This window comes from Penicillium chrysogenum (genome assembly GCF_028827035.1).
Source record: "Penicillium chrysogenum strain IBT 35668 chromosome Unknown utg000001l_segment0_segment0, whole genome shotgun sequence".
Taxonomy (NCBI): Eukaryota; Fungi; Ascomycota; class Eurotiomycetes; order Eurotiales; family Aspergillaceae; genus Penicillium; species Penicillium chrysogenum.
This window is the reverse complement of record NW_026622749.1, coordinates 6,687,924-6,701,150: the sequence shown is the minus strand read 5'-3', so window position 1 is coordinate 6,701,150 and position 13,227 is coordinate 6,687,924. Positions and strand designations below refer to the sequence as shown.

At 48.0% G+C, this 13,227-nt stretch overlaps 5 protein-coding genes across 5 annotated transcripts; 2 read left to right on the top strand and 3 right to left on the bottom strand.

Moving 5' to 3' along the window:
* Window positions 1-73: 73 nt before the first annotated feature.
* Window positions 74-941, top strand: N7489_002658 (glutathione S-transferase family protein; the record flags this gene model as incomplete). Its single annotated transcript, XM_056708413.1, has 2 exons — window positions 74-122; window positions 172-941. The coding sequence occupies 2 exons, from the start codon at window positions 74-76 to the stop codon at window positions 939-941; spliced, it is 819 nt and encodes a 272-aa protein (XP_056572715.1).
* A 267-nt stretch (window positions 942-1,208) lies between these two features.
* On the bottom strand, window positions 1,209-1,993 carry N7489_002657 (mitochondrial 54S ribosomal protein mL54; the record flags this gene model as incomplete). The annotated part of the gene is made up of 2 exons (XM_056708412.1): window positions 1,209-1,459; window positions 1,513-1,993. The coding sequence occupies 2 exons, from the start codon at window positions 1,991-1,993 to the stop codon at window positions 1,209-1,211; spliced, it is 732 nt and encodes a 243-aa protein (XP_056572714.1).
* A 711-nt stretch (window positions 1,994-2,704) lies between these two features.
* N7489_002656 (NAD-dependent epimerase/dehydratase family protein) lies at window positions 2,705-4,015 on the bottom strand (the record flags this gene model as incomplete). Its single annotated transcript, XM_056708411.1, has 1 exon — window positions 2,705-4,015. The coding sequence occupies one exon, from the start codon at window positions 4,013-4,015 to the stop codon at window positions 2,705-2,707; it is 1,311 nt and encodes a 436-aa protein (XP_056572713.1).
* Window positions 4,016-4,771: 756 nt separating this feature from the next.
* N7489_002655 (spherulation-specific family 4 protein) lies at window positions 4,772-6,145 on the top strand (the record flags this gene model as incomplete). Its single annotated transcript, XM_056708410.1, has 3 exons — window positions 4,772-4,992; window positions 5,141-5,498; window positions 5,825-6,145. 3 exons carry the CDS (start codon window positions 4,772-4,774, stop codon window positions 6,143-6,145), a joined length of 900 nt encoding a protein of 299 aa, XP_056572712.1.
* Window positions 6,146-10,194: 4,049 nt separating this feature from the next.
* On the bottom strand, window positions 10,195-11,154 carry N7489_002654 (endo alpha-1,4 polygalactosaminidase; the record flags this gene model as incomplete). The annotated part of the gene is made up of 1 exon (XM_056708409.1): window positions 10,195-11,154. One exon carries the CDS (start codon window positions 11,152-11,154, stop codon window positions 10,195-10,197), a length of 960 nt encoding a protein of 319 aa, XP_056572711.1.
* Between the last annotated feature and the right edge of the window lie 2,073 nt (window positions 11,155-13,227).

Sequence of the window (13,227 nt, the reverse complement as noted above, 5' to 3'; positions counted from 1 at the left end):
AAGTACAACTACTACTCATGACTCATTTGAACTTCAACTCTAGATCCAATATATGATCTACATATTTTACACAATGTCCGAGTCCAGCATCCATTTCTTCGATATTACATCAGTCCTACCCGGTACGAACCGAACCTTTGGATGACTCAAACAGACCACTAACTTAACCAGGCGCTTCTAAGTCATGGTCTCCCAACACCCTGAAGACCAGAATGGTCCTCAACTTCAAGGGGATCCCCTACACCCAAAGCTGGGTCTCATACCCCGACATTGAACCTTTACTTAAGGCCCATGGCGTCCCACCTACCAAGTTGAGCATCCTACCTGCCAAGTCACCGATTCATTACACACTGCCGGCGATCAGCCACAAAGGTGGAATAACAAGCAACCCGTCTGGGTTGCTCATGGACTCCGAGCCGATCGCCATGTACATCGACAAGCTGTACCCGTCGCCCCCGCTCTTCCCCTCCGGCGATGCAAGCTACTCGCTCATGGTCGCCGTGCAGAAGATAGTGAGCTTGATCAGACCGAGTATGGTGTCGCTCGTTATTCCCAACGTTCCCTCTGGACTGGATGAGCGTGGACGGGAATACTTTATCCGGACGCGCACGGAGGCTTTCGGGAAGCCGCTTTCTGAGGTCAAGCCGACGGATGAGGCGGAGTTGCTTGCTCTGTGGCAGCTTGTCGAGAACGAGACGGAGCCGCTGGTTAAGATGTTGAGGGGTAAGGATGGGAAGAAGGGGCCGTTTTTGGAGGGTGAGAATGCCAGCTACGCGGATATTATTCTCGCTTCACTTTTGGCTTTCTTTGAGCGCTTTGACCGGGGTACCTTTGAGAAGATTCTTGTTCTTGGAGACGGGGAGTTCAAAACTCTGTATGAAGCTTGCTTGCCCTGGCTTGAAGGGCAGGGGGAGGAGAAGGAGTGGCCGATTCCCCAGTAAGTTAGATACAACGACATTCTTGGCGATAAAGGTGGCTGTTTGGGACTGTTCGGGATATTCTGCGGCGGCTTAGATCTGAGACAAGTATCATTTGATAAATAGCACAATCGAAAAACAAATCAATGTAGTAATACATCCCGGATGCTCCAAAGGGTCCGGTCTATCCAATATCCAATGCAATATCGAGGCGGTTCTGGGCGCCTGCGACACAACCCCAACAAGAAAAGTACAATCGCTTTCGTGTGATCCACTTGAAACGGAACAAGCTTACAGACCGCGCAGGAAGTTGGACTCCTTGATGGCCTTCCGTCTGGCATCGCGTGCACTCTTAATAATCTCCGAGCGCTGCTCGAAGCCCTCGGTGGCATCGGTCATGGGATCAGCTGAAGGTGCGTCACGGTTGTAGGGTGCGGGGGTGATATCGTGAGCGTGGTGGTGAGCGGGAATCTTAGCGGCGAGGGGGCCAGTACGAGCGGCCAGCTTCTTTTCATAACGCTTTCGTTGCTTCTTGTTCAAGGCTGCGGCAGAGTAAGCATCGTACGAAAAATAGGAAATCCAGGAGTAATCTTACTGCTTGGGTCAACACCGCCCTTCTTAGTCTTTGCATCCTTGGAGGAATCTCCCAAGAGGTTCCATAGCCAATCCGGGTACTCGGAGTCCTCCTTGGCGAAGACATCCGGCTTGTTCTTGAAGTAGTTGAGACCGTTCAGTTTGGTTCCGGCCGGGCAGCTGCTCGGTGGGCGCACGGCGGCGGGTTTTGTGGAAGCTCCCGGGTTGGCATCGGTGTGGACACCTTCGGGGGTGCTCAAAGGCTGAGATACACCGGGGGTAGCGGAGGAGATGGCGGACGGGGTTGTGACGTCGCCGACCGTGGGTTGGCGGGGAGAGGGAGGAGAAGGAGTAGCAGCCACAGGAGGGTTGTTATCACTGCTGTATGAGCGGAATTGGCTGCGAACCATGGGGAGTTGGCGCGCGCATGCTGAAGCCGTTCGGGTCACTGGCTGTTGGTTGAACCGGGACAGCATCGTCGTGCGGCAGCTTTTGCAGATCATTGTGGCGAAATATATCAAAGAAAGATGGAGAATAGACAGGGCAATATTAAAGGGTTCAATAGAGGGCCCTGGACGACAAGAGATCCTAACTGCGTTGAAGATGCAACAAGACAAGCACGGAGACAGAGCTGTCGCAGAAAACTGCGGCCATATTTGATGCCAAGACGGAGATTGTCACGTGACTAACCAACAAATATGGCGAACGACGCTGGACAACTTCATCTCTCGCTACAAGGCTCTAGTCTGTTCATTGATTAGACATGTCGCCAATGAATATCCTCACTATGCATTGACCATCAACATTTCTAATCCTAACCTCGTCATCCAACCGGTTCTGCCCAGATGTACTTCGTGAGATCACGTGTATCCCACATCTCCACATACTCCTCGATTACCTGTATTCATTGAGAATACCTGCTAAGACGTCCGAGGATCAAATGGCGACTTTTATTTAATTCAGATATAGCGAGAGAGCGACCTATATAGACGACTCTGTACACGCAAAAGGGAAAGGTCACAAGAGACCGACCGAGAATGCTCGCGAGTCATGCAACTCTAACAACATGCTAAACCAAACAGAAAACAGACAGTCATTATACTAAAAACATGCCTCGAAAGGGCCCTCATTTTGGTGAGCAGGTATATTAGAAACAGACGAAATGACAAAACGAAACGTTACTGTCAGATCGGACCAAGAGTATAACGGCTGCGCTACGAAGACAGCCCACTGATATCCAAGAAGTTGCAGATGTCCCGGCAAGCATCCTTTAAGCTCTTTTCTGTCTTCCACTGAAGCTCTTCCGTCGACCGATCGACTACCGCAACGCAGGCTCCAACGTCACCTTCGCGACGTGGTGCGGCACGCCTAGGAATGTGCTTCTCAGTAACAGACTCCATAGTGCTGACCACATCCATCACAGAATTCCCTTTTCCAGTTCCGAGGTTGAAGGTGCGGAAATTCTCTGTCAGCTTGCCCTCGTTGGCCGAACTAAGCGCGGCAATATGTCCACGAGCCAGATCACTAACGTGGATGAAGTCACGGACGGCAGTGCCATCTTCGGTTTCCCAATCTGTCCCAAACATCGAAAGTTCTGAATACTGGCCGGTCATGACTTTGACAACGACGGGAAGCAGGTTTGTTGGTGCCTGTCTTGGGTCTTCGCCCAAAAGACCGGAAGAATCACAGCCAACGGGGTTGAAATAGCGGAGTGCAACAATGGTCCATTCGGGGTCTGATGCGGCGAGGTCAGCTAGGATGGTTTCACACATCCATTTCGTGCGTCCGTACGGGTTGGTGATTCCGGTGCATCCAGGTTGGATTAATTGCTGTGAGCCTTCATGGTCTGTGTACAACTCTTCCTTGTGAACACACAGTTCCTCTTTCAATGGAAGACCCGAGGTTGCGAGGGACCCGTATACTGTGGCGGAAGACGAGAAGATGAAGGTCTTGATGCCGAAGTCACCAAGTGTTGTGGCAAAGTCGACGAGCCCGCTAACATTGTTGGAGTAATACTTCAGTGGCTTCCGAATGCTCTCCTCCACGGCTTTATAAGCTGCAAAGTGGATGACTCCGGCGATTCTCGATTTGGGAGTTCCCCACCGGGATGGAAGCTGGTATTCCTCGAGCAGTGATTGAAGAGCTTCGGTGTCGCGGTAATCGTGTGCATGCAACCGCAGAGATGGCATCTTGGTGCCATTCTCCTCGTGATGCTTCTTGGCCAAGAGACTGATACGGTCGAAAACATTCTCGAATGCATTGCTGAGATTGTCGATCACAATGACGTTATAGTTTGCCTTGAGCAACTCAAGCGTGGTGTGACTACCAATGAAACCGAGGCCGCCAGTGACAAGAATGTGGCTCTGCAAAGGGAGTCTGTGCAACAAGTCATGGAGATTGTCGAATGGATCTCCAGCCTCTGTTGCCGGTGTGTCCACGGCGATAGGAGAGTGCACAGGGCTGTTCGCGTCGGACCTTTGAGGGCTGCCCGACCTTGAAGAGGAAAATGATGTTGGCTCAATCATGGTGAAAAGTCAAAAAGTCAAAAAGTCAAAATGAATGAATGGTAAGTTATGCTATCACTGCAAACAAAGAGAGAAAGTGTTCTATGTTATTATATGACCAAGACTAAGGTACCCTCCTCTTCTGTGGGCCTCCAACCAAGGTTTTATACAAAACAAGCGAGGTACCTGCGTTGCCTCACTTGGACCTCAGGTTGAGTTCATTTATGCCATCATTCCTTGGCGAATGAGGATCCAGCACGGTCCGGCGGCAAAAATAGAAGAAAAAGAAACAAAAGAAACAAGCATAAGCGGAATAAAAAAAGCACAAAGCGAGGGTAAGAGGGGGTACAACGAACTGGAACAGAACCACCAGGCTGCCCCTTGGTGGGCCAGACATGCGGCTGGGCCTTGGGATATCATTCTGTCCGAATGCCCTAAGTGCCCCTACCTGTACGGAGTACGGAGTACTCAGCTCGGGCTAGTATAATAATGGAATTATTATATTATTCTTTGTATTTTTTTTATTATGATTTCTTTCTAATTTTCATTCTATTTTCTACGTCTCAGCCAAGACCCTTTCTGCATATGGTCGAGGCCCCAGATCCATCTTTAGCCATGGAGACATTAGTTCAAGGTCGTAGTTGGCCAGCAACATCGTTTGATTTGATTTTTGTTGTTGGCCACCATATTATATGAAAAATTCATGCTCATATGTAGCCGATAGTGTTCGCGAACCCACTTTCTTCTTTTCAACTTTCTCTCTGTAAATCCACCAACATGTCTGACTCCGAAAAACACGTGAGCAAGCGGACATGTCTTAAGTCGAAGCGCTCTCGTTTCATCTTGGCAACCGTGGCCCTTATTGTGATTATTGCTGCTGTTGTACCCTCTGTCGTGGTCACGACTCTCAAGAAAAACAGCATGGGTCCGAAAGCGAAGGTGTTCGTTCCACTCTACATATACCCTGCTCCTGAGGCCTGGGCTCCGCTGGAAAATGTGTATGTTCCTAGCCCTATTCATCCCAATTCCCTTTCTCCCCCGGTTTCCGGATTGCTTTCTATTCCGGCCGGTGGCCCGCCACAATATATCAAAATTAAGAGAAAGGAAAAAGAAAATACGGAGAAAAACAGCTGATGAACGCCACAGGATATCAACCCACCCCAACGTCAACTTTACTGTCGTAATCAATCCAGGAAACGGGCCGGGGCCTGACTCTCTCCCGGATGGCAATTACACCCGTGAGATCCCAAAGCTCACGGCTTACGACAATGTCCGTGTTTTGGGCTATGTGCATACCTCATACGGAAAGCGAAACTTTTCTGCTGTTCGCAAGGATATCCAGACCTATGCCGACTGGCCGACTAATTCCTCCAATCCCAACCTTGCGGTCCGCGGAATCTTCTTCGATGAAACCCCTCAGCAATACGATGCTCAAACCTTGACGTATCTGCAAGGGCTGACGGACTTTGCTAAGAACCTTAAGGGTCTTGGTCCTGACCAATTTGTGAGTTCTGCAATTCTTCCAAAACCGTGCTTTAACTTGACACCTTATTCACTGCTCTACGTGTACCATACGTCCCTCTGTCTCGCATCATCCTGGGCTTATTTTTTGGTCTTTTATTTCATTTTATCTTGTTTTCTCTTCTTATTCCCCTCGGTCTGTTAATTCCATCACACTATGACTTTATTGAATGACTTTATTGAATGACTTTATTGAATGGCTTTATTGACTTTTACCCAACACCCCATATTCCGCCCCAGCCTGCATCACAATGGTTTCCCCTTCTGGGATACAGACCCAAAGTCCACTGGGCTAACCAAAAGAACCAGGTTGTCCACAATCCCGGCGCCATCCCCGATTCTCGGTACCTGGCAACAGCTGATTCAACCGTTGTGTTCGAAGCTGCCTACAGTACCTTCCAGGAAAGGGAAGGAGCCAAACTGTTCAGCAATATCGCTGACAGCAATCGTACGCAACTTTGCGCCATCGTCCACTCCGTGCCTGAATCTGTCGAGGGCAAGCACCTTCGCGGTCTGGTCAAGCAGGTGCGCAAGGTCGCGGAAGAGGTGTACATCACCCATCTCAGCACAGACTATTATTCATCCTTTGGGGCCAAATGGACTGAGTTTGTCGATCTGATGGCAGCTTAGATCTTGAATTTCTGTTTTAGATTACTTGCTTTTGTATTATGTGCACTGGTGGGGCAAATTGGGTCAAGCGAGTATGTGCACATACCTAGGTATTCTTTTTTGTGAGCTAGAATGTTTTAACTCATTTGGTTTAATGATTTTATAGGTTGATTTTCGGACTAATTTTTAGTCTATCCGAATTTATGATTTGCGGGAGAGACTAGAATGAAAACTTTTCTCTTTCGCCTTCTATCCTTTCAATGCGCCTTCCCAAGCCGTCTTTGTTCCAGGTGAGCTACACTTTTTAGATCAAAGTGGAGACCACGGGTGGAGAATACGTGCAGGTGTATTGGGTAATTTTTATTGTATTTTTCATGCCAAGTATAAGATACCAAATACATACCACTAAAACCCAGCCACTAATGCAGTATTTGTGAATTGGAACATGTGGCAAAGCAATTGGATCGACGGATACGAGGGACAAGCTAAACGTGGCTCAAGCGGATCTGGCTTGATTTGACCTCAGTCTTGACGATACAGAGATGTCCAAACACCTTCCTTTCTTGTATCCCGATCTAGACTGTCGTTCTTTGCAATATCTCCGGGTTACGATCCGATCGATATATGAGACCCGCAGATAGCGTCCTGTAGGTCCACAACCAATGCCCCATTGTAAGGCTCGGAGATACTCCTAAAATAGCCCTGCAAGATACGCTCTCAACTATCTTGGCAGGGCGTACATCCAGCCACAGTTTCAATCAGCGACGGATATGTCCCTTTATGTGAGACTCAGATATAAACAACTGGAACATCTTGAGACAAAGACTAGGTTATTATACGAAGCCAATTTCTCAGCTAAACTATATTTCAAGTTTCAGATAGTGAGAAGTGATCAAAGACTGAAACAGCAGCGCTCGGCTATTAACATTCTCTATTGCCGTGTGTCATCACTATACATTAAGTCCAAACTCAGTTTCCCTCGCTACAACGCTGCGTTGCAACAGGAACAATATACGCAGTAGTACTCCTGCATGTAGGCTCAACGTGGCGCAACTGCGGCTGTGCCGGTTACCAACCCGACCTGTCTCATTTCAACCCTGTCCCATTCCAATGTCATATTCCAGGAACCAGGCCAATGTGGGATGTTTTTAAACTGAGACCTGACGCACAGCTGGCAATTTCGATGTATCTTCCCCGGTCCTCAGTTCCCGATCCCCGGCGCAATGCAAAATACAACAACCGTGTGTAATACTCATCCTCTATCTAGAGCTGATTTTGCTGAACCTTCCGCTTCGCAAGAACCAGGTTTTTCCCTGGTCGCTAGCTGCAAGATACAGTTTGGGGAAACCATCACCACCTCACCCTTGTTCTTCAGCCTATGCATCATATCTGTAACTTCGGTCGTGCCCCTGAAACCGAGCGCTGGTGGCGGAAGCCACTATCTCGTGGCATGACCGGGTATTTCGGCAGGAAAGGATTTTCCATCCATCTCTTAGCTGCGGTGCCTCTGGTAGCCGCCGGGGAGAATTGGACTAATACGGTAAGAATATCGCGCACAATTTCTGTCATGCATCGCTGGTTCCTCTCCATAGAAGCTTGGACTACATACAATACATAAGATCTGACTATTTACACACCGAACTTCGTCGATTGTTGGGCGCTAAAAACGTAAATGCCAAAGATCAGCGTTTGAGGAAACTCAGCGCCGGGGTGGATTTTGCTGCGGCACGATCAGCTATGAGCATGCATGGGTGGATACGTCTGAATCCCAACAAATGTTGAACCGTTCTCTGCGCGTGCATCCATGTTTGAAGTTCAGTTCGCATGATGTTCGCCATGCAGCCTTTCAAAATTCCATTAATTCAAATCGGGCGTTCCAAACTAAGGTTCACCCCTGTTTTGGTCAACCATAGTTTGGAGACGGTCTAATCTTGCAAAGTTCTCGCTTAGTCTGGCCATCATCAGATGGGTCACTATCCTAATCGACCCACAATCCTCCCGCTTCGGGTTTGAGTTTTCCTCATAGCAAATCTAGGTCGTCGCGCAGAGATTTGTATCGAGTGGGGTGAACAGTAATGCAAGCAAGTGGAGGGAGAACATTCATACTTAGCCGCTTAGGGACAGGGGTGGATCCGCCTGGGAGAGCCACTCGGGTAACCGATCTTAGCGCCCTTCCATCCCTTGGATCCTCGATTTTCGGACCACGCGAGCTTTCAAGGTTCGCCTGTTATTGGTAGGTGGGTATATCACACGTGGGTACGGGGTTGTACCCGAAAGCAGAGAAGTAGGTAGAGAGGAAAAGAAAAAAAAAAAAAAAAAAAAACAATCCAGACTGGAAGTTCTCTCACTGCTCTACTAGCCGTTCTAATCGGGAACGAACATCGGGACATAAAGCCCTCCCGTGTTCACCGGTCTTTGTACCGAGATGGGTCGTGAGACATGTACATTAATTTCTTTAATTACTTATTGTTTTAATGCATGAAACAAGACAAACCTACGGAAGTTGGGAATAGAAGAGCCTTCGGAGTCTCTACGGAGTACACTCCGAACTATCCGGGCATTTTTCTCACAGTGGTATGAAGTATAGCACAATGTGGTAAAAATACATAGTACAACATACCTATCTCGGCAAGTAACACACAACGTGTGACTTCAGTTTCCAGCCACAGGGGTTATGCAAGGAGATCCCATTAAGATTTGTGATATAGCCATTACGATCGAGGTCCGCAATTACTTTGGTACCTGACAAATGATACATAAATTACGCATAAATTACAGAATGATCTGTCAGTATGTAATTAAACATTGCAAAAATATCTCAACAACCTTGATCAAGCAAAGTTACCGGATGACCCACTTCCCCATAGGCCCGAAACGGAGTTAACCGAATATTAGAGGAACCTCGAACCTAACCAATCAGACCAGTAAAGACCTGCGATCCGCTCCAATGCATCAACATGCCAAGGCTGCCAAGACCAGCAAAACATCCTCTGTCACGATCAAGTTCCCTTTGGGAAAGTCCCCACGCCCGCTCGTTGCGCAAGAATTTCACCTTTGTTTCATTGACTTCAATCGGGCAATGAGAGCGGCCTGGTAATTGCTTTGTTCCACCCCAAGGCGAGAAACAGAGAAGTAGTCTATAATTATATCACGGTGGCAAAATATAGGAGAAAATGGACAAGGATTAGGTCCTGTTACCTAAAATCCACATATTCGGTTGGGGATATATCCGGGTCTCTCAGAACTTTAGCGAACCCCATACGCAATGCATGATACCTGCAAGTACGGAGTAGAAAGAGAAGAAAAAACAGCTAACGCCGGATGGTTGATCCGGCACAAAAGCCGGGCCTTTCTACACTAGCCTCGCCCAATTTCTCCATCACACCATGCCATGGACAAACTGGGCACACGGAAGACTCGGGGAATTGGACATACTTCCACTAGCGGGAGTAGTCACACTCACTAGCGGCTATAGTTTATGCACAGAAAGCCGCTAAAGGAAGAGAAGTTTGTGCCGACGATGGCGCTGGTCGTGGCTGCTCTGTGATGAGCTCACTATCCGGGCTAGCATTGGTGCTAGTGCCACGCATCGCCCAGTGCCAGTGCGAACTCATGACATGTGCGCTTGAAATGAGCTGTTTCGTTATAGTGAGCGAGCATAAGCTGAGTCCCAACGCATATACTCGGAAGGAAGGTGTCAGGCGATTGTTGTAATTAACGCTAGGAGTGTGCAACGCAGACAGAAACTGGCGATTATGTGCTCGTATTGGGCTTAATGCAATAGATGTGATGCGTTCTCACCAAGGCGCTTTTGCTTTTGCTTCTTTAGGCATGAAGTTATTTTACCGTGGTCCTGCGTCTTGTAGTTCTATTGAAGGAAATATGAGCCGAAGTGTGAGTTTTGCTTTTCTCGGCTTCTGGGCCCAAAGAACGTACTTCGCTTCAAGGCGATGAAAGGGGGAAGGAGTCATGGACGATGGTGCCAAAAATATGTATCACGTTTTATTACTTATACATGCAATGAAAACTCCAAATTAGGTATCACGAGCCCAATCTAAGCATAAACCTGATCACGGGCAGTATTCAACCCAGTTATCCAAGTCCATGTTTTTGATGACAGTTGAGAAGTTGCCAGAGCTGTTGGCCGTACAAGCGGATTTCGCCTGGCTGGCCGACACAGATTTGTCATTGTTCGTATTACCACCCTTGGGGTACTCGATATGGAAGACAGGCTTGTCCGCTTCGATGAAGGGCGCATAGGTCTCACACTCATCGAACTCAGCGCACTGCTCATTGACACACCACTGCATGTTATCAATGACAGAGTTGATAATTCCAGCGCCATTCTTCAGTCCAATTGAGAGACCACGGCTGTGGGACTGGGCGGCAAGCCAGTTCACGTAGTCGATAGCCTCAGCCTTGGTGAGATCCAGCCCGTTCGCGTTATCGTACCCGTCGATGTTATCAGGGTCGACGCCGTCGCAGCCCTTCTCTGCGGCAATATCGAGACGCGTCTGCATGATTTTGCGCACGTTTGTGGACTTGACGTTCAACCATTTCTCGCCGGGCCATCCGTCGAGATCGTCGCCCTTATCTGCGTCGTTGAAATCGCCGGCGTCATCGCGCCAGTCCTCGAACGAGCCGGCAGAGAAGTAGCAGATCACTTTGCGATCCATTTTCTGGAGATTTGAAATGAAGGTCTTGTTGTTGTCGAAAAGATCGATGTCGTAGATTGGTGCGTTCACTGAGGTGGAGATCGGTTCGTCCTCGGACTTCAGGATGATCTGCCACTTGGCGCCAACAGGTGGCTGCCATTTCACGGTTGTGTTGGTTGGTGTTGTTGTATTGGAACCGGTGTCCTCGTTGTTATTATCGTTATCGTCGTCTCCGTCATTCTTGGCGCTAATCCCCAGTCCGACACCTAGTCCGACACCTAGAGCAATGATGACAAGGGCGACGGTTCCGAAGATAAGAACCTTCTTCCTGGTCGACCAAGCCCACCAGCCCGCCTTGGATGATGGTTCACCCATTAGGGTAGATTGTGGAGTGAGAGACGAGACGATGTGAGAAGCCTGCTTCTTTGTAATATGCTGATGAGATTGAGCGCGGTAACCCAAAATCGCGGGGTATTTGTATTTCGTGAGAGTATGGGGTAGGCCAAGGGAGGGAAAAGAAGAGGGAGGAAAAGATCAGCAGGCATCAACTCGGGAGACAGGAACTTTTAAGCTCAAAATAAACTAGGGCCTAGATCACGGGTCTGGGGCTGAGATCCTCTTACGGGAATATTGGAAAAAGCAAAGCTCAGCCTTAGATGGCAAACGTTGACACTGGAAATACCTCAACGGGTAAGGCAACAAAGAAGTAACTATCCATGTAAGATATGAGGATGCCTAGAATCCCCGTGGAAAGAGGGGGCGGTAAAGAAGAAACTAAAATAAAATAAGATGGTGGAACCTGTTGATCCGATCTGCTAATTTGATTATCTCGATCTGAATACGGTGTATATTATCTATAGGGCGGCATTTTGTAAATTGAGACAAGTAATGAGAAAAAAAGAATGACAGGAGCTCAGGGGGTTTGGCTGAATTTCAAATTGCCATAAAATTTGAGAGTACAACATAAAGCCACAGTAGGGTGATTGGTCGCCTAAAATAGACGAAAAATGAAAGATCCCAGTTTGCCAAGGACCCCTCGGTACGGATTACTCGCTACTATGCTGGATGGAGAGCTAATGGAGCGGTTTCGACTATAGCCTTTCCAACCCGGATAAAAGTGGACAACAGCACCACAACGACTTGAGGGGAAATCGAAAGGTCTAATTTGCACTTCCAACATTCATATTTGGAACATATTCCCAATGACCTAAGAGGAGCCTTAGCCCTGAAATTGGGGTGGTTTTTAAGCTGTCACAAATATGGTATTGCTGTATTATATTGGTAATTACCGTATAACCTAAGAAAAGAGGCGTTTTGAAAATACCATCCCGAGTCCCCGCTAGCCCTAACCCAACATCCGCCAGAATGGATTTCAAATGCTAATGATCAGTCACTTTAAAAATCATCCAGTCCTGACTTATTGCACCCTAGTCAAGAACAAGGATACCCATCATCTGATGTCTTGAAATCATCTTTGGATGACGCTTATGATAGCGACATTTAGATTCGACGATTAATATCACTCTCACCAAATTACTACCGTTACAATTACTCCCATTGTCTATTCTACCTAGGTATGTTTCAGATTGAACACCTTTCTCCAATACGTCCCGCTCTCTTCACAGTCCTTATGCGGCCTGGCTAGCATGCCGAAGGCGCTAAAATAGACTACCACAGAAAAGTCAATTCAATTCGGTGGCGCTAAGGCCCAGATAACCCAATCGCCTGATTCTTCCTTTCCGGAAAATCGCTTGGACGCCACACCCGCTAACCGAAACAGGTCCACAAGGCTGCCCAATTACAAATCTGAGTCTATACGAAATATCCCGAGCTCATTAGTTTCGCTCTTCTCCCGAGAAAGAACTTGAAGGGCTTGAGCCCATGCCAAGATCGCGCTTAATAGCTGCCAAGGCTCATGGTTTGACAAGTCATGCTTGACTCGTTTCATGGTTTTTGATTTAGATGAGTGTCTCGCCTAGGATGCACGCTAAGGGGCTTTCTTCTTCTAGTTCATTCTATGTTCTATTATCTCGTAATATTTGCCTCCCGCACCTGCCGCTGCTGGGCATAGTAGGGCGTAAAAGGAAGAAGGAAAAAAAAAAGAACAGAAAGAAAGCCCCAGTAGCAGCGGAAGTCAAAGTAAGCTCCGACAGCCGAACTCACCCAGGCCGCAGGCTTACATGACATACATTGAACATGACTACCAGGTATAGCACATAAATCCTAGGCCGGCTCTAATGCCCAGGAATCTACTCCGTATTCCAGCACATATCACCGAAACAGAGCCATTATGGCCGTGATTCCAAATTTAGCGTCGGGCCTCTGTCTATGACTCGACTGAACAGTTAATGCAACACCTGCATTCAAACGCATTGTTTATACACTTCCCCGCTGTAAGTCTGGAGGCAGGGGTCGGAGCGGAATTGGATTGCCCTATGCACCTGCAGG